Below are 26,897 nucleotides of genomic sequence, written 5' to 3' on the forward strand. Positions count from 1 at the left end.
CCTGGGTGTAGTATCACACTTCTATACACTGCTGTTTCTGTGGAGAAAATAGCTCCAAATATAGTCATATAAACTCTGCGCTGCTGCTTCTTGTATGTTTAAGCAGGTTAATGATTTGGTTATATTTGTATGCCACAACAGTTAGGCAGTGCTGTGTTTACATCTATTTTAGGGAAGAGTTTGTTTACTCTCCAAACGGAACAGACCTAATTTATCTCCTTTTTATTTTCTTGTTTAATTTCTAGTAGTAATGTGAGGTTGCTTCATAAACCTTGTCTGAAGTCTTAGCTGGCAGCAGTGAGTGAGAAAGAATTCATTTATGGACTTCTTTATGCCTACCCTGTGCAGCAGTGCTGTGTTTCTAGGATTGTTCTCACTTCTTTCTGTTGGCACTGTGTTAACATGTGAATGTATTCGATGCTATTGGAGAAAGAAAGTGGCGTAAGAGGCTTTGAAATACAGAAGTTGGACTGTAAAATGAGTCTTGAATTCTGTTAATAACACTAAAATGAAATGCACCAGCATTACAGTTCTGTATATTTTTTAAGTGTTATTCCACTGAACAGAGCAACAGTTCAATTCACGCAGTGTGCTTTGGGGTTGAATATGGATTGGTGCTTCTTGATCGATGAGACTGTTAAATTTTTGTGCTTGTGTCACTTTTCATTCTTCTTTTTATGTTCTGAATTTCTTCATGGAAAAATACGTCATTCAGGTTTTGCAGTATTTCCTGACTCTATTGCAGTAGCATAGATGCTGCTGTAATGCACGTTACTCTTGGAAAGAGGTCTGCAAAATAGCCAGCATGCATCACAGCAATCACAATTACTTTCTTAATAAGTGAAACTTTGCACCTCCAAAATATTACTGCAATTTCTCCTCATACTGTAGTGCAGGCTAAAGTTAATATAAGACCCAGATTCAGTGTTAATAAAGCCAAATGTTGTAATTGGCAAAGAAACAGATAACTTACAGAGAAATAGGTAAGATTTTATTACTTAAGATATGTGATTCGTGTTGTCCTGACAACTTTTGTTGCCGCTTTTGTTAAAATCCTAATTCCAATAACGCAGAAATGTAATAAAATAGTCACTTACAAGATACATTTGCATAAGAATATAGATTTAATTTAGAGTGGGGTTTGACATAGGGAAGCTAGAAAGAGATTTTTGCCATGAATCTATTCTGACCCTTAATACAGTGAATTATTCTTGCTGTAAACCTTCACCGGACTTGCTGAACACTGGAGGCGGAGGCCAATATCTACTTGTTCCCAAACAATTTTATTTTCTTCTATCAGATAATATCTTAGATTGTTAATTACATCAGTCTCAAGTGAAAGCTGGGGTTTGCAGCCCTAGGTGATTATTTTAGACAAAAAAATAAATCCCTAAAGTGAAAATCCCTAAGGTATTTGCATTGGAGAACTTGAAAACTTGGTTTTGAATCAAAGAAAAAAGGCAAACTGTCCATGTGAAATATGAGAATATGGAATTTATTTCCCCCATAGATATATTTTCTTACCATTAATGAGTATAAATGTACATTTAATTTCTAGAAAAGTAATGTAATCTACATGGTGGAGGAACTGGAAGCAATGTTAGCCGAGTACAGTTGCATCTGTCATGCAGCAGGAATGCTTGCAGTGGAACCTGGTTTCCAGATATAGCTGTTTCAAATCAAAGTTATCAGCGTATAATGTCAGATCAAATTCATCATAGACAGTAGAAAAATAAAACATTGTGATCCTAGGTGAAATTCAACCCAGTCTTCAATGGTTTTCAGATCTCTTGTGCTGTAGAATGGCAACTCTAAAATATCTCCCCAGGGAATGAGAGACAAAGTATTCCCCTTTTGATGGAAGTTCAGGTGCTCTTCCCAACTTCTCTTTCAGTCAATTAGATCGCATTTCCATAGCCTCCTCCATCTGAGGATCTCAAAGTGCTTCACGAGCATTAGTGACATAAGGTTCACCAAACCAGAGCCGGGCACCATCACCTCATTTTTGCCATGCATGGGGATGCATGGGGGTTGATGGAGTTGTGAGCTAAGAATTCTCCATCATGTCCTACTCTTCGGCTGCTCCTGATCCCTCAAGAGCTCTCTGATGGAGATCATTGGAGTTGTATACAGATGAGCCTAAGTTTTGTACATGTCTGACAATCTACTTTATTCTAATAAAGGTCCATTCCTTCAAATAAACACCATAAAACAATGACTGTGCTTTAGGAACGTTGGAGGGTCTATAGTCATCTAGTGGTTATGTTAATGTTTAATGGTTAATAGTTGGTCACCTACCACTGATTAAGTTTTACTTTAAGTGCAGAAGCACCTTATGTTTTAAATGCAGACTTTTTTTAAAATGATAAATAGCTCATAGGAGACCTGCCTCTTCCTTTTTTATCTAATTTAGAGCTTTGAAGTTTAGGTTGCAGACATTGCAAAGTTACATAAAACTACAGCAAAAGCATATCTGTCTACTGGAGAAAAGGGTTTTTTGGCGTTTTTGTTACAACTGTTGCTTCTTTCAAATACGTTTGCAGTAAAAGTTTGCAAAAGGTACAAAACAGTGATTTGGTAAGTCAGCAGCTTCTTGAGCTTCCTGCCAGTTGTGGATTTTAGTAGACCCAGCAGCCGCGGTCTGATGCAGAGATCCTTGCTGTCATCTTGGAGCTGCATGAGATGTGCACACAAAGCAGAGGATGCATCGAATGACTCACAACTGAACTCTAGATATACTGGAAATTATGGAGAATGTCAAATTATTGGCATTCCAGATGACAAATAATTGACCAGCATTAAAAGTTAGCTGGTCTATGTGGAGCAAGACACATCTGTGGAAGGGTTGGCCTGTGAAGGGTTATGAAGATATTCTTCCTAAAGCTTAACACGCAGCAGGAGAAATGGGAGTGTAACTAAATTTTTAATGGGAATAGACCTTTTCATACTGACAATTCAAGACACACCGTACTCACTACAATTACCAGGAGCTGTGTAAGGCATTTGGTTTTATGAAGACAGCGGCCGAAGGCTTTGAAAGGGTTGTGATCACACCAAGCTGGGAGATGACGAATGTGATCAGAAGCCCTGCTCCAAAGAGCTTACAGTCTTGGTCTTACTGCAAAGAGCATTAACCCGAATCTTCTGTGAAATGAGGGTGACGGTGGTGGGAAAACCCGTGGTGAGAGTCCTGCTGCAAGCTGGTACCTGGTGCCCGACTCACGGATGGGAAAGAGTGTGACCGACAGATCCGGCTACAGGCAGGGGGTTGCTGTGCTTTGCCTCTGCAAAGAGAAAGGGCCCGTTTCACTTTCAGCACGGTTTTCACATTGCTCCCAGCTTCTCCTTCCACCTCTCCCTATAAAATCTCCTGCTTGGGTATCACTGTCTGAGGCAAGAGCTGTGCTACAACGTTGGGTCCTGTGCTAGAGCCTAGCTTATAGTCTTCACTGCCTGTGCTTGTAGAAGGAGATGGAAGGGATGTTTCAGGAGATGCTGTGGGAGAGAAAAGAAACAGAATTAAAATGGACTTGGACACTGTTCCATGGAGCAGAGCCCGAATAAAATCAGCAAACCATCCTATGAACCAAGGAGCGGGAGCTTGGGGGATGGGGCAGAGGGATCCATCCCAAGTTCAGGCATGTTCAGGCATATTCTTCCTTCCTGCTTGTGATGAGGCACAGGGTGGACTGATAAGGCACAGACCACCTCTTCTCAGTATTTTGCACTTGGGAAATGCCCCCAACTGCTTTCCAGTCCTCCCTCTCCTTGTCAGAGGAGAGCTCAACCTGCTGGCCACTATTCTTCATTTACAGAACACAGCATCTCTCTAATCTCCCTTGCTGCAAGGTGGCTTAAAAAAAAATTTAAAAAAAAAAAAAAAAAAAAGCAAGCAAGCTAAAATACATGATGCCAACATTTATATGGCTGAGAAATAGCAAAATATTCTACAGGAGGTAGATGATCGTAACAGTCAGAAGGAGACTGTGTGTGCAAGACATTGTGAGGACATGGCAGTGGCTGTTAAATTGCAACTCATGTTCTACTTTTTTCTTTTAATAGCATGGTCCGTTTGCTGCTACAGTGGATAAATGCCTTAACAAATAGCCATTGCCTAGCAGCAGTGCCCGGAGTGGTTGAAGACTGTCTTGTATTCAGGTCATATTGTGTTCTGGTTGACAGCAACCGAGATGCTTTGCGTAGGGAAACTCTTGCCACTAATAACTGTGTGTGCTGCTTTGTGGTATTTCCCAGCATGGAATAATGGGTTGCCATTATTTCATATCTCACATAGATACAGCACGGCCTGTATTCCTAGAAACACAGTGTCGCCAATCTTGATTTCTTTTTTTTAAATTTTGTGATGTTTAGTAGCATCTCAAAATCCCTCTGGATTGTGCTATTACATGAAAATCCCAGCTTTTCTTTGGAAGCATGTTTCCAGACTGCGTAGTAAAGGAAGTCAGCAAGGGGGGGGGGGTGAACTCTGATTAAAGTGTAATGCTTAAACATAGAAATAAATTTAAAGGTCTTTTTCTTAACTGCTTCTCCTATCTAGTCCCTTCATTATGCTCACACTAATAGTGTAAAAATGGACACGTACGGTCTGGAGCGGTGTGAATAACAGAGCTCATGTTGCTCGGGAGGACATGCCCTGGCAGCGGTTCCAGGCTGAGGTTGGGAGGTCCTGACTGGTACTGGAGATCAATGGTGGTTCCTGCAGTGGAAGCGGGAAAAGACATCATTCTTTGCATAGTTACCGAGAAGCCAGATGCTCTGGGCCAAATTTCATTTTTTTCAGAGAATGTGGAAGACCTCTGTGGGTGGGGGTTAATGTCCTGGCTCATCTTTGCTTCCTTCCTGCTCTGGCTGTCCTCTTTGCCCTCAGCCTTCTCACTTTCTAGGGACAACCCCCCAGGATGGCTGAGGTTTACTCAATTACTGCTGTTATCATGGTTTCCTGTATAGTTACAATTTTTGCATATTGCTAACAAAAAATGTGTTGTCTTCTTGCAAATCAATTTGCCTAAAATGCAAGCACCTCACTGGTGTGAAGCACCACAGAGCGTACCCATTTCTATAAAACTGATCCTGGGTCAGACTTTCAGAGACAGGCTGGAAACAAATGGCTTGGGGATTGGACTGGAGTGAGAAGGATCCATGTTCAAGCCACAATTCCATCTGAACCTTCATTTCCCACCTCCCAAGACCAAGTTCTCTCCACCATACATCCTCCAGAGAAGGACACAAACCCAGACACAAAGCCCTGTAATGGCTTTGAAATAAAACAACATTGCTGTCCTTTCTCAGCAGGGTTTGTACCTCCCAGCAGCATCTCCTGCAGCAAGCTGTCGATCCTGGCCACACCGAAGAGCTTCACGAACTGGACTTGCTCTATCATCTGCCAGGTGATGCTCTGCAGTGGGGGCAGCAGGAGGAGGATGTCGCTGAACCGGCCTCGGGAGTCGTACTGGCGATCATTGATGTAGTCTTCTAGGTTGACTTGGACCTGGAAGCGCATGTTCTTCACCTTCCCGGGCTCACTCAGGCCTTTGCAGTCTGGGAGGGGAAAAAACGAAGTTAATTGCTGGCCTGTGTAACCAAAAAGTCTTACGCTGTCAGTCAGGCTCTGTAGAGGGAAAAGGGTGAGATGCCAGTGATCCTCTGATATTATCAGAGTCTCCAAGTTTATCTGACAGATTAACGTTGGGTTGCCATTATTTCATATCTCACATAGAACACAGAAACAGTAGGGGGAATTTGAGGGGAAACAGTAATTTGAGGGCAATTTGAGGGGAAACAGTAAGAAAATAAGAGCTTGCTTCAGATGGATGTCCGGTTACTGCCGTTAGTGAAGAGGAAGGATTTAGAAGTTGAACCATATTTGTCCTTCCAAGCAAACAGCCTGGAATTTTCCCCTGAAAACTTTGAGTCCCAGCTACTGCCATGCTGGTTTAGTTCCTATGTGTTGCAATTATACCTGCTGCAGCATCAGATTCTTGTCTTCATTTCCTGTCTTTGACCTGTGGTCAGTACATTTTTCAGGGACCTCTGATCCAGTTTTGCTTAAGCAAGTAAATGTGCCCTCTGGGTAGGGTGAAGTGCTGGGATTTACAGCCTTCCACTCCTGTCTCTCCTGCTATCTAAAACTGGGATTTCTGTCTCACTGGAGCATTTCCTTCAATATCTACAAAGAATCCACAAACACCACATTTTAGGGATCATCATGCCAAGAGATTAAATTAAGTGGTTTATGAATTATTGTATGTCAGCATGTAACTCTGTGGACGTGCCTAGTTGTTAGCATGAATGCGTTTCACTTCTGCAGAGCCTCGCACTTTTTCCTTTTGGATGAAATCACAGCGCCTCACTGTCGCAATGATCTAAAGCTTCACTGAGATACTGATCAGCCAAGAAGGTAATTTGTCAGACTCAATTTGATAATACCACCCTTACTCAGGTTTACAGCAGGTTCTCTGGCGAGCCACAGTTCATGAGGTTTGTAAAACTCCCGTATCTTGATTTCAAATCAGCGAACACAGCAAAAAACAGCTAATGGAAGATACTCTAATTTCTCCATGCTAACAGATGCCAAAGACAAAAGGGCATTGTTCTGGGTTTGGGATTGGTCCCCCATCTCTTCTCGAAGCTGCAGGGCAATACACACTAAAGGGACTCGAGTGTTGCAGCGAGAGGCAGTTGTGTGTGCTGTAGGCATACAGAAACAGGAGCACTTGAGGGGAACCCGGGCTGAGACAGAACCCCCCGTGTTTGTGGAATGTGAATACAGCAAAGGTTCAAAACAAGCTTTCATTTGCCTCTGTGTGTTTCCCTGTTCTCCATCCTGTGCGGATCGGCCCTGACCTCGGTTGGTACAGGCTGCCAGCAAGATCCATTAACAGACATCCTTGATATTTCTGGGTGCTCTGAACAGTCCAGCTCGCTGTGGTTTTTGATGCTGCTTTCTGAACTCTGCTGGATGCTCCACGCTGCTGCCTAGCTGACTCACTTCACTTATGCATAATTCAATATAGGCATATATGTCCTTAATAGTCATCTCCTTCATTTCAGACTGATGGGCTTTCCTGAAGCCAAGCTACAGAAGCAGCAGAACTCCTCTAGGGTCTGCAGAGTCTTGCACATCGGTCTGGCTGGAGTTACTGCTTGCTAAATAGCGAAGCGTTCAGGAACAGGTCACTTCTAACATGTCCTTGCTGCACTGCTAAGTATTGCTCATTAAGGCAGAGACAGAGTGAAATGCAGAGCTGATGCCAAGGGGTTTTCCTGGTTATTGCAGAACCCTCAACTCCTTTCCAAGCCCCATGCTTGGCAGTCAGGAAGGAAGCTTACCTGGATCAAAGAAGATGATGGCTTTAAGGCAAGCGTACTCATTGTCATCAATCTGGATGTCCCGCAAGGGCTTCACCAACTCATCCAAGATTCTGGTGGCCACACGAGCGATTTCCAGTTCTGGGCAGTGCATTGGGATGATGAAGTCATTCCCTGGGGCAACAAGAGAAATTCACCGTCACATTTTCACTCTAGCTCTGTGGACACAGCCCCACCCAGAAGTTACCCCAAGGCATGTTGCCAGGTAGTTCCAGTGCCCATGTGCAGCAGATTTCCAGTGTGCAGCTTCATACTCAGATTCACGATTGAGAAGCAAGTCGCAGATCTCATTCTTTGGTCCTTAATTATCTCGTTTGCACATGTTGGTGCACCCACACTGTACACAAAGCCTGCTTCACGTTCTGCTCTGCTTTACCCTTGTTATACCCAGCATCTCTTTGCAAGTGGTGTTGCATCTTTATTTTTGGTGTGTTTTTTTCTAAACAAAGCTCTCCCTTCCTCTTTTCTTTAATGTGTGGCTTTCAAGGTCAGTATTTGTATTTTTCCAAGAATAATCCCACCTGGGATTTTGGTGGCAGAGAGCTACATGAAAAGGAAATACCTATTTGCAGTATAATTTTTAATAGACCTTTCTGCTAAGTTTTTAAGTGCTGATATCCAAATACCTAATTGCCTGTGTCCTGGTAATTTCAGTTACAAAAACAAAGCAAAGCAGTTTGAGATGCTGTTTAAATATTGGGGGTTTTCTCATCCACAATTTCAAAGCAGTAAGGGAACAGTTGTAAAAGTCCCAGTGAATTTGCTTGCTCTTTTTTATGCTTCTCCAGAGACGTTCTCAAGCACTTAGTCTCAAGCCAGATGTGCTAGACCATGCGCAGGAGCACAGAGAGGATTTCAGTCAGGCAGGATACTTGGCAGTGACTCAGGCGTGCGAATTATAAAAGCATGAGTGTGTTTCACTACTTTACCTAATAACAGAAAATCGGTGTATGGTATGGACCGCTTGGCTACCCCAAGGAGCAGGTGTTCCCCTGCGTGGGCTCTGAGCAAGGCAACCTGGAGATGGCATAGAAGAAAGGAATAATACTATGTTTGAAAAACAGAGAAGAGAACAGTGAGCTGTTGCTGTTTAGATTAAGCTAAATTTGGTGTTTGCTTAGATATATCAGATCTACAGATAAAGTACTATTAAGAGCTAGAAATTATTAGTATATCTTCACTTTTCAGAAGTGCTACATTTACGGCAAAATAAATAAAAAGGTGTTTTCAAACTGAAACAAAGAGGGGCTTCAGTAATTTGAGTTCTTAGGAAATAAATGGTACCAATAAAGGGAAAACCAGTACTTTTTGTCTGGATCCTTGTGCAGACCGGAGTGACCAACTCTATTATATCTGGGGGGACTTTGGCTACTCAGCATATTTTTAATTGATCCCTTCTTTTATTATTCTTTCTCTCCTGCTAGTTCGTTGCTCTGCATAGGGAGATCTGTATGTTAATGTCACCTTCTCCTGTTGAAAGGTATGACTGGGATTTCCTATGGAGGGTGGTGGGTTTGCAGGAAAGAGGCACTCGCATTTTACCTGGTCGTCAAGTGGGAGCTCACAAAATGCCGGGATGTATTTTGCCCATTCAACCAGCACTAGAAGCTGCTGTTTCATGGATTCACACACATCGTTGATGGTTGCAACCTTCTTCATAGCAATGTCCGCGCTGTGCACTGGACTCAGCGATGAATACTGAAAGAGAAACAACCCAGTTGCATTGGGACTAGATCTATGCTGTTTTGCCATTCTCTTTAACAACAATTCCTTGATAACATGGGGAGCCTTCGCAGACTTTAACCTCATCAGGTCGCCGTTGTGGTTGCACATTTATTTGCTCAGCAGTGTATACTGTCCAATGTACAGCCCATGGTGAAACCTCCACGAGGTGGTGCTCAGTCCCAACAGACACCCCTCCCTCCTCCGCCTCCTTCCCCACTCTCCAGGCTGGCTCAGGACAAAAATCTGATTAATATTCCCGTTTCTAGCAGTAGCCAGCAGCACTGGGTCTCAGCTTCCCATCAGTCACTTCAGCCAGCCAAATGCATGAAATGCATCCAGTCTTTCTCCCCCAGCTTGCTGTCTGGGACACAAAACACCCTTTTCAATCTCTAAAGAGCTTCATGGGGAGGGGAGAGAGAGTTAAAGCATAATAATTTTTGAAAAGGAAGTGGACACATTGCCGCATGTAATATGCAACATCTGGACCGTATGTTTCAGTGGAGAAAGGATATTTGCATAAGAATTTAAAGGACGCGCAGGGTGAAATTCATTGTAGAACATGAAATAAGAAAGCTATCAGCGTTACTTGAAGCCCAGTGATTTTATTAGCTTTATTTTTCTCCCCTAAAATTGTTGCCCTGGTAAAGAAGTTACAAGAAAACATAAAATCAACCATGATGGGAACATTATGTTCTGAGCAGGACGGAGTGTGCAGCAAGGAGGGGTAAGCTTCTGCGTGAAATGCAGTGAGTTTTTAGGAGTGCAGCAACAACTCAGGCTGGGGGCAGACATGGCCCAGAGTCTGCAACATCCCTCAGTCCTTAGAATTTCAGCTTTGCATCTCCCACACCAAAGGCTGCATCTGCTCCTAGCAGGACTTGTTGTCTTGATAACGCACCAAGGATTTTTTACTGTCTGCTTTTGGATCTCTCTAACGCATTTTCTTCCCTGTGGCTTTCTGCAAGAGCCATCCAAGGGCAGCAAAAGATCCAGCCCTGGTTGGTTTAGGGAGTTTATATGGAATAGCTGAGGGCCGTGTACTTGTTTGGAGGGCTGTCCCTGCATTTCATACCTGCTGCGCCATGGCCTCGGCCTGAGTGAGCACGTTGATGGAGAGTGAGCCGTTGTCCTCGTAGCTGCTCCTGCGAATGCTGATCCTGTCACGCTCGTTCTGCACAGCTGAAATGAGAGCGAGCAGGGTTTGTGTTAGCGAGAAACTTCCCACACAACTGATTGCTGTTACTTGTGGTCCTCAAACAGGAGTGGATGGGGCTTTAGTGCCTCCAAGACCTTCCACTCTTGTTGGATGCTGGAATAGGATTAAATAGGCCTCAGGGGAGGGGAAAAGGACACCAGAGAGGAGAAAGACCACGCACAGGAGCAACAGAGGGAGATAAGGCCCTTTGGCAGTCAGACCACACCTTAGCTTGTCCCACTGGGTGTGATGCAGCTCAGGGGGAGTTTGGGGATTTGATGTCAACTTTTTCACTTGGCAATGCACCCACATGGCTGGAGACCTGCCCTTCAATACCCTTTTTGCCATGTCTGCACTGAGGACTCCTCTCCTGAGCTCCCGGTACAGTAGGATGTTCTTGAGATTGTATCTCGTCTTACGGCAGCACTGGGAAAAACATCCTCTGATCCCACCTCAAAGCAGCCTTGGATATCTCTAATGCATTATCTTCCCTGTTCCCTTTCCCGTGGTCCCTGGGGGACATCTCCAGAGCTGAGGGGGAGCTGGAAGAGTCACCTCATTAAGGAAGCTCCAAAGAAAGGAAGCTTAAATTTGCCAATTCCCCCTTAAAACCATTCCCTCAGCCTTGCCCATCACACTGCGGATTTCAGTGAGCCTGTAACCCTGACAGCGATGCCGGCACACAGCTGGGCAACAAACCAAGCCAGGGTTTGCCTCCAGCTCTGCTGGCACCCTGTGCAAATTGCTGCTGTAAATCAGCTCAGAGTGACTGAACTGTTAATAACAGTGATACAACGCTCCTTGGACAGACTATAGCGACCACAGCAGAGTGAAGATCAGCCCTGGGCTTTCTGCAAACAGAAAGGTATGGACATGCCATGGTGAATTAGGAAAAAAAGGCTGATTTTCTGAGGTCTATTCCACTCTTTAAACCAACCTTTTCCCTGAAGCACAAGCCACATCTAGGTCCATGCTCTGTCAACCCTGCATGTTGAACGTAAGGGATTTATTGCCACTTTGGCAGCTTATTTTTGCAACACAGGCTCCAAGAACTGACTCACCTCCACTGCAACCATCAAGTGAAACAGCAGCAGAGACAAAAGCAGAATTTAGACTTAGTCCAATCTTGTTTTCAGTGTTAGTTTCTCCCCCAAGCCCTATTGCCTCCGTCCAGCAGCAAACAAGCCCACGTGGGGCTGGAGGAAGGAGCCTGAATGCAGACTCAGCGTTTCCCTGGCAGCTCATACTTCTTGGCTACATACAGCTCGGAGAGGCAATTGTCAGGTCCTTAAAGCAGAGGGAGCGGGAAGATTTAGCATGTGGTGATAGTGCAACACATCCCTCCTCCTTCCTACATCAATTCTAGGCTCCTTTTGGTTTTATTTAGGAGGAATGACGCAGACATAGCTGTCAAAGAGCGACTCACTCTGCTTTAACCCCTTGGATATGAAATATTGCTGGTTTGGCTCAAAAGTGGCCACTGGAGAAGATTTTTTCAGCAACTTTTTTTTTTTTTTTTTTTTTTCAGAGGCAGCAAAATCATTTCACCATCACTCTTTCAAGACTTTACCTCGTTGCTGGGCCTCACTTTAGAGCAAGCAGCACTTGTTGCACAGGGCACGTTTCTCTGAATTCATGTACAGGAGGAGATGTGGGCACCGTTTCGCACACAGGGTGGGAAGGTGGGGGTTTTTTGTCAGCTCAGGTCCAACCACTGATTTGTTTTCCTAACTGGCCTCTGATGAGAGGCCAACAAAGTAAAGGGGCAGAAAACAAGCAACAGTGACAAAAATCAATATCTCCCGTTATCAGCAGGAGCATGGTATTTATTTTCCAGGATTTGAGGCTCAGCCTTGCTGTCAGTCAGGACCCACTTGCTGCTGAGCTGGATGTGCTGGTGGGGATCTGCTGGGGTCCAGCCACCAAAGCCATTTTGCACCTCGGTGCCAACCTTGCCTGAATGGCTGTAAGGGGCCGGATGGGTACATTGATTTGTAAAAGATGCAACACACATATATATTACTGGAACCTTTTCAGGCTATGGATACTACATAGTGGCAATTAGACATCAATTTAGAGAAAAAACTACTACAGCCCTTTGGAGTCTCTGCTAACCTACTTTGGACAGCAGCATACACTACCCTATGCATGACAGGGGGTGATGGAAAAGGCTGTTCAGCTGGGGATCCCCACCAGTCCAAAGGTGAAGGTGGTTATAGGGACCATAATCTATAACTAATCTTCAGAATGGATTAACCCTTCACAGCTTTTTTTTTTTTGTACACCAGAAAGACAAGCAGCAGCATCCAGCACTGAGTAGAAACAAGGTCATCACTGATGTCCTTGGAAAGTCCCCACCCAACTTTCCATGCCTGGTTTCATATCAGATGCTCCCCCACGTAGCTCTATGGGGGTGATGGGGGTCTTTTTGTCCACTTACAGGAAAAGGTACAAATTTTGCCTTTCCAACCAAGTTATACATCTTATTTTACATAAGTCCTACAAACCCAGGGAGACCTGGTCCTACTTCCCAATGACAGACTCCTTTAAGAAGCCTCAGCCTGTTTTTCTCTGGAATCCTTTTATGGCACATATTTCAGTGCTTCCCTCATGCTCTGATAAGCTCAATCTTCAAGTGTAAGTGGATGGTACAGATCAACTTTCTCAAGGTGATTTGGGTGTTATCACTGAAAGTACCCAAGATGTGATGGAATTAGATACAAAAGGGAGTTAATGTTTTACCTGCCACAAAATTAATCTATTACTGTGTGGTAATTATATTGCTATATTTATTGTGCTTGTAAAAGGGAAGGGATAGGTCACTTGTGGTGAGGCATCAGGAATGCTCAAGGGGTGTGCTGACGCTGAGGGTGCTCGGGCTTGGACGTGATCTTAGCTTTGCAGTCAATAGAACTCAGCAAACTTGCAGGGAGGACTAAAAACCCAGTGCTGGATCCCACTGTCTCCTGGGGACAATTATTTATAATATATGCCTGGCAAAAGCTTTGCTCGCCTATTTTTTTCCTCTAATTCTGTCCTCTGCACAGCACTCCAGTTCCCAAAGCCAATAAACGCTGGCAGGGGCCACTGCAGCCCTGCAGAAGGGGACGTCAGAGGCAGCGAGCCCCCACGATGCTGCCGGCCAGGAACAGTGAGGTCCCAACCTGGGCTTTCCCCCATGCAAAGGGGAGAGAGGGCAAGATAGTGCCCGCGTGTCCCTCTGAGGAATTGTCCACAACTACGGCATGTCCTGACTGTGGGAAGCAGCCGGGAAAACAAACATATTCTCCATCTGACGTAGAGGAGCCATCAGAGAGGGTTTGTTATTCAGAGCAAGCCCTGGCCCTTTTGCCACGAGTGCATCAAAGATGCCGGCAGCAGAGCACGCACAGTGGCTCTTGAACAAACAGCAGTGTGTTTGTGGGATTGCAACAAACCCGTGTTTCCCAAACATTTTGTCCTTGCTGCCTTGCCACATAGGTACAGAGCCTGTGATGAGGAACCTCCGGGGAGGCCGATAAAGACGGGCACAGGCATTGATTGGAAGGGGACAGCAGCAAACCAGTAACTTTCCACAGTAACTGCAGAGGTTAAAGCCCTGCCTACATGGGAGTTACCATTTCCATTATTATTCCTCTAAAAACATCCTTGTTTAAACCCAATGGAGTTGGAAATGTATTAATAAATGGCATAAAGAGAGAGCAGGAGGAGGGAGGTGCAAACGCCGTAGCACAGTGCTGGCATTCACCAGTGCTCACACCAATAAATTTATCCCTTCTGCTGGCTGATTGTATGCACAAATAATTTTTTTCCCCAAGCTACCTCTGATTTTGTAGGTGTAGTATATTTTATTTGCAAATAAATCCCTATGGTACATGCACATTTAATCACTTCACAGGCTTCTGGCCTGATTTATGACTATCACAAAGTGGGGAAGATGCTTTAACTTTTCCATCCATCTTTGCAATAAACTGCAGTCTCAGCCTTCTAAAAGCTGGCAGAAGAGATGTACAAACAAAAGGTATGAAACAAGATAAAGGTTCTGTGAAACACTAATAAAACTGTCTTATAAACCTGTCCAATTTAACAAAAATAAATAAAAAATAGCCTCAAATCCTTCCACTGAATTGTGGCCATAAGTGATACAATAATTCTGTTTAGTTCTGTGTAAAACTAAAAGAGTTCATGTACATTCATAAATTACTTTAAAGGGGGTGAGAGGTTAAATATTAACCCCTTTTTTTTTTCATCAGCAGATGGAGTCCTGACAGTGCAGTGCTGGCATTTCGAAAGGCTTCCAAGTTTTCAGATACTCAACTCCATGTGAGTAGATGACCTGGCTTACTTGAAAAATCATACCTTGCTAATTTATTCAAGGTTAAACATGATCTCAGTAAGATGCTAAAAATAGTACTCTGCTGTTTTCTTTGGGTGCTTAAGTATCTGGTGCACTCCTCATTCACTGATGCTGTAGTGAGCAAAAACCTGTCTGGTAGCATTGTGCAAAGCCATAGAAATCAAACCTTCTCCTGTGCAAAGAGAGAAAATCAGAGAAAACAGCCAGAAAATCCCTGAAACACTCAGACCACCCTGTGGTACATTCCCAGCCTTAACCACAAAGCAAGAATAAAGGAGTGAATCTCCTGTAAAAATCTTAAATCCTGGTCATAGTGGCATTTTAGGGGACAAGAAGGGGTTTGTGTTTAAGCAAGCTTTTTCCTCTCTTTTCTACCTCTCTTTAATGATTGTTTACTTGTAGTTATTAAAGTGAATTCTTGATACCAAAAATGTAATTCAGATAAGAGTGTTTCTGAATGAGCTAATTCCTAGGAAATCTAGGGACTGGATTTTCCACACGACTCAAGTTTTGGCCCATTCTTGCTCTTGCTGACACCGATGAATCTCAATACACAAGCCGAGAGGTGTAGGGTTTGTGTGGGACAGTCCTGGTCCTTTCCGAAAGCAGGATCAAATTCAGAGTGTACAAACAAGACAATCTAAAGCACCTTACTGATGCTTTTCTCAACAACCTCTGCCCAGCTGCCCCAAACCCATAACAAGCCTATAACCCAACTGCATGATGCTCTCAGGACCAGCTCACATTGAAACCCTCAGCCCTGCACTGACACTGCTGCCCCTATAGACAGGCAGTTTAGAGCTAGCTCGGGTATTTGCATCACATGGGTTTTTATTTTAGCAGAAATTTCCATTCTACCAGGCCAGATAATATAGCTCCTCTCAATCTCTTATGCACTAGAGTTGTTTCCAACAGGGGAAAAAAGAGAGAAAGAAATGTCCAGATGTGTCATGTCATGTCTTACAACACAGGAAGATTGGAAAAAAATATCACTCTGGATCCAAAATTCCAGTTTTTCAGTGAGTTTTGCTGGAATAAGAACATTTGGGGAACCACAGGTTTTCCAATATTGAGCACACACCCATCGAGCAGTGGGCCAGTGGGGTGCCAGTGGTGGGGAACATGCGAGGGTGACACAACCCTGCTAACTGCACCCCAGGTGTATTGTCACAGACAGGCTGGGAAAAGGATGTTTCCAGCTTCTTCCCTTCTACTGTGAATAAACAATGCTATTACCACACCCTGGAAAGTCTGATTGCTATTATAGGGGCTGACTGAAAAGTGGTGTGTGCCAGAGAAAGAGAGTGTCAAACTCTTGTGTGCCAGCGCTGGAACAACGGGACACACTGAGTGTGGGTGTCACAGCTGTGGTCTCCCAACATGAATCGGTGCATGCCATCAAAAAATTATGTACAAACATTTGTAACATCCTCATACTGCTCTGTACCAGGACATGGCTTCTCTTTTTCCCCTAATGCTTCGCAATACTGTTTAATATTAATCTAGAACCACCCTAAAGCAAATAACTGTGTTCCTTTTGTGCACACAATTGTGCAAGAAAATTTATTTCACAGTCCTGCACACATGCTTTGGATATAGCTCTGGTCAGCTAAGCTAATTTCTGCAAAGCAGTTGCTCAAGGTGCTTTAAAATATTCCTTACCAAACACATGAGCAGTCTGTGAGCACACAATCTGACTGCACTCATAAAAATGTTTCAAAGAATGTGACTATGTGGAACTTGAAATGAGTCATCTTTCACCAGGCTACAATCAATAATGAAGGCATGAGCCAAGGTTTTATAACTTTTACCATAAAATAAAAATCATGCTTCAGCTCAAAGAATGGAGCTGATAACCAGATTTCAGCCTTTCCAAGCTGTGGAGCTTGCTGCATCGGCAACTGGCTCCATCCCCATCTAGAACTGACCAGATATGCTTCAGTTTTGTCTTTATTACTTTGAGGGCTATTTTTTTTTCCATCCATTGTATTTACTCCATTTCTCCTAAATTAAACCAGAGGCATTTTTGCTACATCCATGACCTACACTAGATTGCAAGACACCCTTGTTGTCCAGGAAAACATATGGTCAGAAGGTTGGAAAGATTTTTTCAACACCAGTGAAATCTTATGAATTACCAGAAATCAACGAGAAATTTCCCCTTGGTTTCAGTGGAATCATGATTTCACTCTTTGGGTAAGGGCTGTTTAACTCGGTGGCATGGAAAGAAACTCTCAAGTTCCTTCCTAGCTCCCTCACCCTTTAGCTGTCGGTGGGTTGGAAAATGGTACGAATGAAGGGTGAAGAGTGCTAAAACTGTCACCCAACTACCTGCATGTCAGGGGGATGTACTGTCAGTTGTGGGTTGGGCCCCCACTTTCCCAAGTACTCAGCGTACAAAGACAGTTTCTACACAGAAAGCTTGGAGTAAATAAAATGTGGTTATCAGCATCCATGCTCTCCCACCATGTAAAAAACTGAACAATCAGAGATCAGAAATGCTATGGCAGGTCCCAGACTTCCCCAGGGAGGCTGGCTGTAGGGATTTAAGACATAGGTTAACAGCAGTGTTTTTTCTCTTGCTTAGCATTAGGCACTGTAACACTTAGTATTTCCTTCAGTGCATTGGAAGGGCAATTCCCGATGATCACTGGTAGCCAAATGCTCTACAATACTCCATCCCCCTTTTAATACAGCCAATGTAAAGTGCAACAAAAGGCATCAACCAATACTGGATTGGTCATTCACAGTGGCTCTATAGACATGCTTATACCCACCATGAGGACAGCACTACCAAAGGGTTTCACTCTGACTTAGGTCCAAGCTCAGGGGACACAGGAGCCATCTGCCTCTGGGAGCACTGCCTGTGTGCCCTGTGCCATGGAGGAGCCTCTCTTGAACCATAAGGCATCGTGTTCAGGCTGTACTTTGCCCTAAGGGTTGCACTAAGCTACATAAGGACCATCAAAGTCAACCACCAAACACTACTATGCAGTAGTCAGTTCTTGGCATTTATGAGAATGAGGATGGCTGAGATTGTCACAGCTGGGATTAGGAGTTGCACTAGCAGGTGTGTAGCAAGGGAATTTCTGTTGTGAAACAATTAGAGACTAAATAAACCCTGAAGAACCCCATCCTTTTCCCAGTATAAAAATATCCTAAAGAGTCCAGCATCCCACGGTGGGTGAATATTGTCACAAGGCTCTAATTGAAATTTCCATCTGATATGCTAGGAAATGGGGCTTTCAGCTTCAACAACAAGAATTTTATCACTGCGACACACGAGCATCATCTCCCTGGGCCAGGGCTCTGCTGCTCTCCATCATGCTCTGCAGTGGGAGTAGGGACAGAGCCAGCAGCAGGCAGTTTTGTAATGTCTCTTTGCACCTACCTTCTTTCTTCATGCCTGCTCTGAAGCACTTCTTCAGTCTGCAGTACCTGCACTGGTTCCTCTTGTCTTTGTCTATCACACACTGTCGACTGAACCTGGGAGGAGATGGAAAATAAAACACAGAGCAACCAGCCTGGCATCTGCAACCCACTCACACCAAGCAGCCCCAAATACAGTCCCAGACCTCACTGAGCTACACATTGCCTGAACCCAGAGAAGAGCCAAAAGTTTGCAAGAAGTGGATTGAATCAACGTTGGCTTGGCCCAGTTCCTCATCTTCCCCATCGCCGTTCCTGCCAGCTGGGAGCGCAGCAATTTCAGACCACCCACCCTGTGAAGACTCTGGTGGTGTTGGCTGTGAAAGCGTGACTGCGACTCAAGTTGTGCTGGTGCCTGGCAGTGTAGGAACTCCATCTCCCTCTTTCAGACAGTTATTGGGTGTTTGGCATCAGGACTCATTTGATCCCCTTTGTTAAGACTGTCCTGCTTTGAGTAGAATAATTACACTATGGACCACAAGCTCTTCTGTGTCTTCAGCCTAGTTTTGAGGCATGTGGCTTCCTCCTAATTCCTAGTAATTTCAATGGAGGGTTTAGTAACCCATGTGCTGTTCAAGGGTCAGCCCACATAGATTTGGCAGCTCTTGCCATGGTGGGTCAAGCGATGGAAGAGGAATCTGCCACGCAGCGAGAAGGCAGCGTGGGTTGCTCCGAGACCATCATCAGGTTGTAAAAGCTGAGGCACTTTCCCAGACGGGTAAAAAGCCAAAGGTACAAAGGCCAGAAGACTTTCCAAGGAATTCATGTCTGCGATAAACAACAGAGCTTGGAGCTGGGCTAAATACAGCGTGGCTCACCAAATAAGGATTTGCAGACAAGTGAGCGTTTGCCATTTGCTTGGCTTCGATGATGTGGATCTTCCCTGAGCTGCCAAATATCACAGAGATTCATGGATTCCTGGGGAGGGGCAACTCTGCTCCCAGGAGACTGATAGCTGAAATTTCAAAGAAATTAGTAGTAGCTATTTGCCTCCTCCTGCAGGGATCCTGGGATGGGCACTGTGCGGGTGGACACTGCTGTCACCTCGGGTGTCTTTCACGGCTGGTGTGTGTTGGAGTGATAAGGACCCCAGGATAATTTTGCACAAACAGGGTGACTCACGTTGCAAAAATTTGGAACGCCCTTAAAGGAGGAAAAGTTCTGGAACAGAAAAAAAACTTCCAGGTTTTAATTAGAGATGAAGGGCTTGAGTGTATTCAGGTTTTTTTTTCCCCCTTCCTCCTGTGTTAAAATAAACAAATTTTTCTAAGGTCAACGAAGATAACTGCTGTATAATTTATAGCCTCCTCCTAGCAAAAAAAATCTCTCAAATGTATACCTATGTGCCAAAGTGGACGTGAATCATCGCTGGTCCACACTAGGTTCTCAGAATGACTGTAAAATCATTAGTGATATGTCAGCATACACAGTTTAATGATTTCAAAACAAAAATGAAGACACTGGGGGGCAGGTAGAGGCTTGGCAGGTTCTTGGATGCTTGTTGCTTTTTACCAGAAAAGGTAAGAAACACTGCATTTGAGATTAAATCCTGGGAGCTTTTGTCCTTTACCACCTTGGCTTTCCCTTGTCAGGCTGTGATAGGTTATAGTGTCACTCCGCACCCAGAAGCTCTACTTACGTATTATACACCCCAGACATACCTCAGGTCTATAAGTTTCCCTGGATTTACACCATGGGGAAATCAGTGACAGTGAACTCTTGAAATGGATGGCTTGGTGTGACAAAAGATGTCAGGGTCCAAGATGAGATAGCACTTAGCTTACTCCTTAGCTCTCTGTCTTCCAGTCAGAAACTAAACTGCAGTATTACTCTTAGCATTCGCTGCATGTTAATTCGGCATTTGTGATAGGGGTCCCGTTGTACAACCTAATTTTCACCCCAAATTATTTACAACATCAATAAATTGTACTTATTTATTGCAGAAGATGCAGGTACCTGCAGGAATAGACATGGTTCTTGCGGACGCTCCTCCTGAAGAAGCCTTTGCAGCCATCACAGCTGGATGCCCCATAGTGTTTGCCAGTCGCCCGGTCCCCACAGATGGAGCAGAGGGAGCCAATGCCGTTGGTGAGCAGGTTGGCATTTGCCGATTCGGCTGCGATGGCCTCTGCAGGCAGAGAACAAGGATCATTAGACCCCTCTGTGATGGAAACTAGAGTCAGCTGACAGCAAGTTGCTTTTTTAAGCAAAGCACACACTGACCCAGCCACCCACACACATGCACATGCAGTATGTGTTGCTAGTAAAGCCTCCAGATTGATGGTGATGTTCTTCTCAATCACAGCTGAGAGTAACTCAGTTGCTTTACTTCTGATATTGGTGTTTTCTTTGCTTCAGTGAACAGAGAGATTTCAAGCTACATAACCCAACATGCTCATGAGAATTTAACAATTACCACTACTTTTCTTGACAGATGGAGAGAAACCTTACCTGGATGTGAGATATATGCTCTTGGGGGATGGGGAGTCACTTCCCCAGTTAGGCACTTGGAAAACATGGTTCAAAGCTGGTGCCCACAGAAGACAGTGGAAAACATCATTACCTTGAATAAGTAGAAATCAGCAAAGAGACAACAAAGGCAGGAAGGATGAACTACTTTGTCCACATGACAGAGGTGTTGGAGATAAAAGGCTGCTCTTGAGAGCGCCTCTGCAGCCAGAAGACAGAGACAGCAGCTCCCACTCGGCTCACTTTAGTTCTCCGAAGTCTAGGTCCTGCTCTGAATTGCCCTCTGAAGAGGCTCATTGCTTTCCACTGGAAAGCAATAGAGGGTTGCAGGAAGATTGACCTTCTAAATTAGGGACCTAAAATTAGGTCATATGAATGCCCTCTGTCAGGTCCTCTGTTTGCACCCACTCATTTGGGGCAGGAATAGCTCTGCTCCTGCCTGGCCTGTGTATACACTGCTGAAAACTCCCCTTTAAACTTCTCCCTTGGCCTTAACCACCAGACTCACTGCCCTCTTAATCCTCCTAATTTGAGGCACAGCTTGGGGAAGAAAAAAAAAAAGGGAAAAAAAAAAAAAAAAAAGGAGACACTTGAGAAGACGCAGATGACACTGTTTACATCTCACTGAGAGGAGGAATGTTTGCAGAGTCTGTCCTGACCTGGGCACTAACTGCAAGATGGTTTTATGAATTTATCGCACCTCTGGGAGCATGTTCTTTGCTCAAGGGGAGCCGATCTCGTGCTACAGTGACCTCAGCAAAGTCTCTGCAACAAGACGCATCCTGCCTCGCAGAAGAGATGGGCAGTGACTAGAAACGCTCAGCTGCTGTTGTTTTGAACAATGAGAAGTCTTAGAGAAAATTACTCAAAGGGAAGGAATTGGCTTCTGATCTGGACAGTCTAAAGAAAGTTTTCTAATGCATAAAAATAGCTTTGGGTAATCCACACACAACATGTATATATACAGAGAGAGAGAGAGAGAGAAGGCTATTTTTGCGTATGAATACACATCAAAAAGTTAGAGTGAAAATATTTACTATGCAATTAAAATTGTAATCAAAAGCCAAAAAAAAAAACACCCACCAATAAAGCTTTAGTTTTTAAAAAACTGGAAAATTTTTTAACTAAGGCTAAGACTAAGACATTTTTAGCTAAGACTTCACAAATGCAAAGGTCAGCCTTCCCTTCACCCCCTCAAAAAACTCTTTTGATCTATATTTTACCTTCTAACATGTGGATGAATAAATAAGTAGGTTGTAGCAAGATGGGAGCAACATGACAAGAAAGAATGACACCATCAAAATCATTTTTAGGTCATAATGACAGGCACTGAGATTTACCTGTTCCCAAAACTCATGTAAGATGCTCCCAGCTCTGACATTTGTCAGTAAGTGGCGCTTGGGTCCTTTGGGAACATTGTCTGCGTCAGAGGTGCTTAATGGTAATTTACATTGATTTTTAGTTTTTTTACATTGATTCTTCATTTTATTTTGCTTGATAACTCAGTATTAAATGAGCTGTAACTAGAATATGCCTTTGAGGGTAACTGTACTGCTAAACATTCGTACATCTGTTGCTCCATCTATTTTTTTGAAGGAAGATATGACCATAAACAAATGCGCCGAGTGTGCTGGATTCCATTTAAAAAAATTGCACAACAAAAATACAGATAAGAAGGCCAATTTTCTCATTCTCCACTCATGCTTTCTCTACTGACTTCAGAGGAATCAAGCCGAGGTCATACAGTTTGGGTGTCCAATGGACCATTCATCCTTCAGCTGGGTCCAGATTGCAAAATGTTACTAATGCTGGAAAGCATTTACTCACTAGAGAAGACTTTTTTCCCTATGTGAGTAGGACACATGAGGAGGTGCTTGCTGATATAAGGAAGAAATTACTAATCTGGCCTTAAATCAAGTATTACTGGAGGAAGGACCATCAGCCCTGAACATGTGAGGGCCCGTGGAAGTTAGCAAACCAAATTTTGTCCTCACTTATACCCATGAAAATGCAGACAACCCCATGGGCTACAGCAGAGTTGGGTGGCTCTAAGTTAGGACAGATACATAGCTAAAAGTTCAGTCCCTGTTAGGTAGCTATGTGTCCTTTCAGCTTGATTAAACGTGAACAGAAATTTTTTAAAAATAAAAAAAAAAGCAAGCCCTAAGCCAGTATGCACAAGTTAATTATAATGATAAATTTTAACTACAAAATCCTGTCACCAACTAATGATGAATTCCAAATGAGAATTAGCTCAGAGAAGAGCAAAGGCACAACCAATAACATGTGCATCAGAAGACTGTTTCGATGTGGCTTTCAAACCTACCCGGTATTTGGGGAATATCTGGGTTTTCCCTGGGCTGATCACTGCTAGGAAAGGCACAGGAAAGGCAGGATCCCTGCCAGCACAGTCACTGCCTGTGAAATCAGCTGAAAACTGTAGACCGTTACTTCAGCCCTGACTGACACGAGGTGATAACCTGCTCAGAGCTTCATTTAATATGTTGTGCCTCTCTAGAGGGGTTGCTACCTGGAGCTCAGCACCACACTGAGATGGGCTCGAGGACTGCTAGGATGGGTCTGGTCAGAGTCCACCTGGCTCACAACAGCTGAAACAAGCTCACACTTTTTCTCACCACCCTGGAGAGAGAAGCTCAGAGATGTGTATTGGTTATAGACACTCATCACGGTAGTATAACAGAACAGTTCCTAAGCCGTGCCACAGCGCCTCTGAAATTTCTCCCGGACAGACGCAACTGATGATGCTCTCCAAGAAGAGACTGTAACTCATTTTGACCTTGTGTAGGTCCCAGGCTGAGCTGAAGACCCGTGGTTGTAGCCAGACTCCTCACTAGCACTGTCCTGGACATTCACTGGCAGAAAAATCTGAAGTTTCAACCATCTTTTGTGAGTTATATATAAGTAGCATTCAGATTGGAAACTACAGCCTACCCAATGCTAATGAGAGTGTCCCAGTGGCTTCACCAGTTTTGGGGTCAACCAAGATCACAACCAAAATGCATACAAATTTTTGTTATCTACTGCCTCTCTATGTAAATCATTACCTAACCAGGGCTGAAATGAAGATGCCAAGTTTTACAGTGATAAGAAATGACAGTGAGGATGGTCTCAGTGAGGATGCTGCCAGGGAATGGTATCTGGCTTCCATTCAGAGCTGGAGCTCTGCACAATACCTAACCACTGCAGACCTCTTTGTTGCTTTTCCTTTCAGTTATGTTACTGGCTACATCTCTTCTGGATGCACATTGTATAGGAGAATTACCTTACAATACTTTCCAGAATGGCTTTTGCTTTTATCTACCCAGAAATCCAAGCTAGTCTTGGTGCACATAATTTGTAGCTAACAAATCCCTGAATTACACGTGCTGGGCTAGAATGTAAAGAGATCATAAATGCAGGTTTAGGGCATGCACATGCAGTCAAACTTGGTGGCCAAAGCCAGCATTGCAAAACCTGTGCATACAAATGTCTGGATGGATGGGGGCTAGCACTGAAGTCCTGGCCATGTGCAGGTCAGCCGCTTTCTACATTAGCAAATAGAGGGGGAGTTTTTGAGATATAAAACGCTGCTTTGATTTAGTGTTCCCAAATCCTACATTAACAATGCTGAAGAGGCCAGCTAGAAAGGCCAGAGCCCTTCACAAGCACTCTGACAGCTTGAGGGATGGTCAGGCACTGTCAAAACATCTTTGACAGCTTTTTCATGGTCTGAATTGGGTCAGACTGCAGCGGGGCTGGGAGAGGTTCTTCGCCAACCTTGTGCCAAAGTCCCAGGAATCAGCATGGTGTTTGAGTGCTGAGACAGGAAAACGAGCACCACTGCCAGAAAAAAGTGTTCACCGACACTCAGCTAAAGAATTAGCGCAATATTTCAATAATGCTTCATATTTTAAGCAAACCAAAAACTCTGACAAGAGCGTGAGGAAATGGGTATTAACAGCACATAAAACCCAAGTGAGAACATGGCTTATAATGCCAGCCAAGGTAAAGGAAACAAGTTTGTACAGAATGGGAAAATTTCTGCAGTTGCAACACATGTTTTATAAAGGAAAGATAGGATTAGCATTGATTTTTGTACATTTCCTTTTGTCATTCTTTATATTTAAGACAGACAATTTTTTATACTCCTCTTCCACTCCCATAATGGATTCTGTTCTTTATTTTGATTTAGTCTCAAAATATGTGGCAAATTATGGTCTACTTAAAGGTGGAAAATCAAAAATATATATCTAGGCAAACCTCGAAATGATAGCAGCTTCCTGAAGCAGAAAGCTTAGTACTGGAAGTGCTCTACATCATTAATCAAACCCAAATTTTGATGAAATAATATTCCAAAGAAGGAAACAGTTCATTTCAAGAAAGCATGACCTTATTTGAAAATATTATAATTTTCACTTTTAAAATTGTTCAGAATGTCAGAAACAGTCCTGAGTGATTTAAAATAAATATTGCACCCCTTCCTGTTCATGTTTATAAAGTGCAAAACTGTCATTAGATTTAGTAGGGGAAATAAGACAGATGAATCTCGCATAACGGGAAAGATAACAAGCCAGTATATTTTTAAAATTACTTAAAATGAGATTATTTCTTGCTTCTAAGAATTTTTAAAATATTTCTGAAACTACAAAGTATCTGTGTGAACTGTTATTTTGAGTTACCTATGGGAACTGAACTCAGCTGGTTAACAATATATTTCCAGGCATGGACATTTCAGGTCTTTTTTGAAGTTATTTTTACAAACTGTAGAAGAGGACACTTACCCAAGACAAACAAGTTAATTTCAAAACAGCTAGTTCCTGAGGGAACCAGTTACTCATTAACAGCTAGACAAATAACACAATACTGATCTAGATAAACTTCAGAAAAACTCAACCTGTCAGTTCCACTGCATGAAACAACAGAGAGCCCCAAACAGGTTTTGGTAGTTAATTTGCAAAATTATATTGAATTTTGAGGAAATTTACTCTAGAAAGTAAAGAATATCTCGTTGTTCAGCAGCAAATGACAAAGAGAAATATCCGTGTTATATAACACTTTTGGAGTAGGATGGCAGATGGAAACACTTCTGTAAGAATAAGAAATAAGATCCAGTCTATCTGGAACTGGCAAAAAAAAAAATTGAAGATCCTTTATTTGGGAACAGACAGAGCTTTTCTTGAAGTCAACTTTAAATTCAAATTTCTTTGGGCCTTTTAACTTTGTTTGTCTCCTGACATCCCTCCATGTCCCACAATAATAAGTCTAATCATTTTATATTGGAGACGATAGCCCTACTGAAACTCTGATTTCTTCTGATGAGACAGCTAATGAGCAAACGTGAGACCATGAAAATCCCATCTTAATTTCACTAAGCTTCTTGAAAAATTACATAAAAAGCTGACAAAACTCTCCAAAGACATTACTAATGTTGGAGTCTCATTCAGTTACATGCTATATGACTAAAATGCCCTTTATTTTTCACACAATGAAGAGTTAATTTCACAGAATAATGTTCGCTTTATGTCAGAGTACTTTTGACTGCTTAAAACCTAAATATCATGCAATATGCTTTATTTCGGTGAGCAAAGCGGAAGTCTTTGCATATAAACACTCACGCCTCACAGCCGAGTTCTTTGTGTGCTGTAAAGGCTTTTAGACCATCTTGGTAGCCAGAAAAAAATATAAGGCAAGTAATGATTTGGATGTTGCTTCTCAGTCTAAGTACCTAGGAACAAGTTAAATTGGACACATGGTGTATTGTCTGGGTAATAGGCAAATGCCATTTGAGACGGCATTTTTTTACCGGCATTAAATATGAACCTAACTCATATATGGGAATGAAACATATTTTAAGGAAGAAATACTGGTAATAACTCCTCTCACAAGTTATACAGGGGGACAAGTCTATGGCGTGCCATGAAGAACGCTACAAACATTTGCAATACGTTGTGGGCTCTTCAGGACATGACGCTCAGCCCACCAAAGAAAATAACAACTCAGAATAGAACCAGCAAGTGAAGGGGTCCCATTTCAACCCAAGCACAACTGCAGATGCAACACAAGTTGACAGGTCAGTTGCTTAAATACTATTTCTTCCACCCTTTGCCCCACACCTCCTACCTGCCTTTCCTAGGTGCTCAGCTTTATAACAAAGGCAGTGGAGGTTATTCAAGAGGAAGCAAACAGAAATCTCACCGGTGTTATTTGGGAGCACTCGAAGGTTGTCAAATTCCAGCATGGTATAAGAGGAGTCCAAGGAGTCGACATAATCTGGCATATCCATGTCCATGATGGACTGACAAAGCTTCATTATTACTTGTCAACAGCAAGGGA

At 43.3% G+C, this 26,897-nt stretch overlaps 1 protein-coding gene across 3 annotated transcripts; it reads right to left on the reverse strand.

Moving 5' to 3' along the window:
• Positions 1 to 1,474: 1,474 nt before the first annotated feature.
• On the reverse strand, positions 1,475 to 26,897 carry LOC141929977 (hepatocyte nuclear factor 4-beta-like). 3 transcript variants are annotated; one of them, XM_074840177.1, is made up of 10 exons: positions 26,760 to 26,897; positions 20,052 to 20,223; positions 18,058 to 18,152; positions 10,187 to 10,293; positions 8,932 to 9,087; positions 8,319 to 8,406; positions 7,351 to 7,503; positions 5,323 to 5,559; positions 4,604 to 4,717; positions 1,475 to 3,284 (listed from the first exon to the last, which is right to left on the reverse strand). In XM_074840177.1, exons 1-10 carry the CDS (start codon positions 26,872 to 26,874, stop codon positions 3,220 to 3,222), a joined length of 1,302 nt encoding a protein of 433 aa, XP_074696278.1. In that variant the 5' UTR covers positions 26,875 to 26,897; the 3' UTR covers positions 1,475 to 3,219. The 3 variants fall into 3 exon arrangements, with proteins under 3 accessions (XP_074696278.1, XP_074696277.1, XP_074696276.1); XM_074840176.1 differs by having other exon boundaries at positions 1,475 to 3,495; XM_074840175.1 differs by having other exon boundaries at positions 1,475 to 3,495; positions 20,052 to 20,256; positions 26,760 to 26,874.

Source organism: Strix aluco, chromosome 14 (assembly GCF_031877795.1).
Source record: "Strix aluco isolate bStrAlu1 chromosome 14, bStrAlu1.hap1, whole genome shotgun sequence".
NCBI classification, from domain to species: Eukaryota; Metazoa; Chordata; class Aves; order Strigiformes; family Strigidae; genus Strix; species Strix aluco.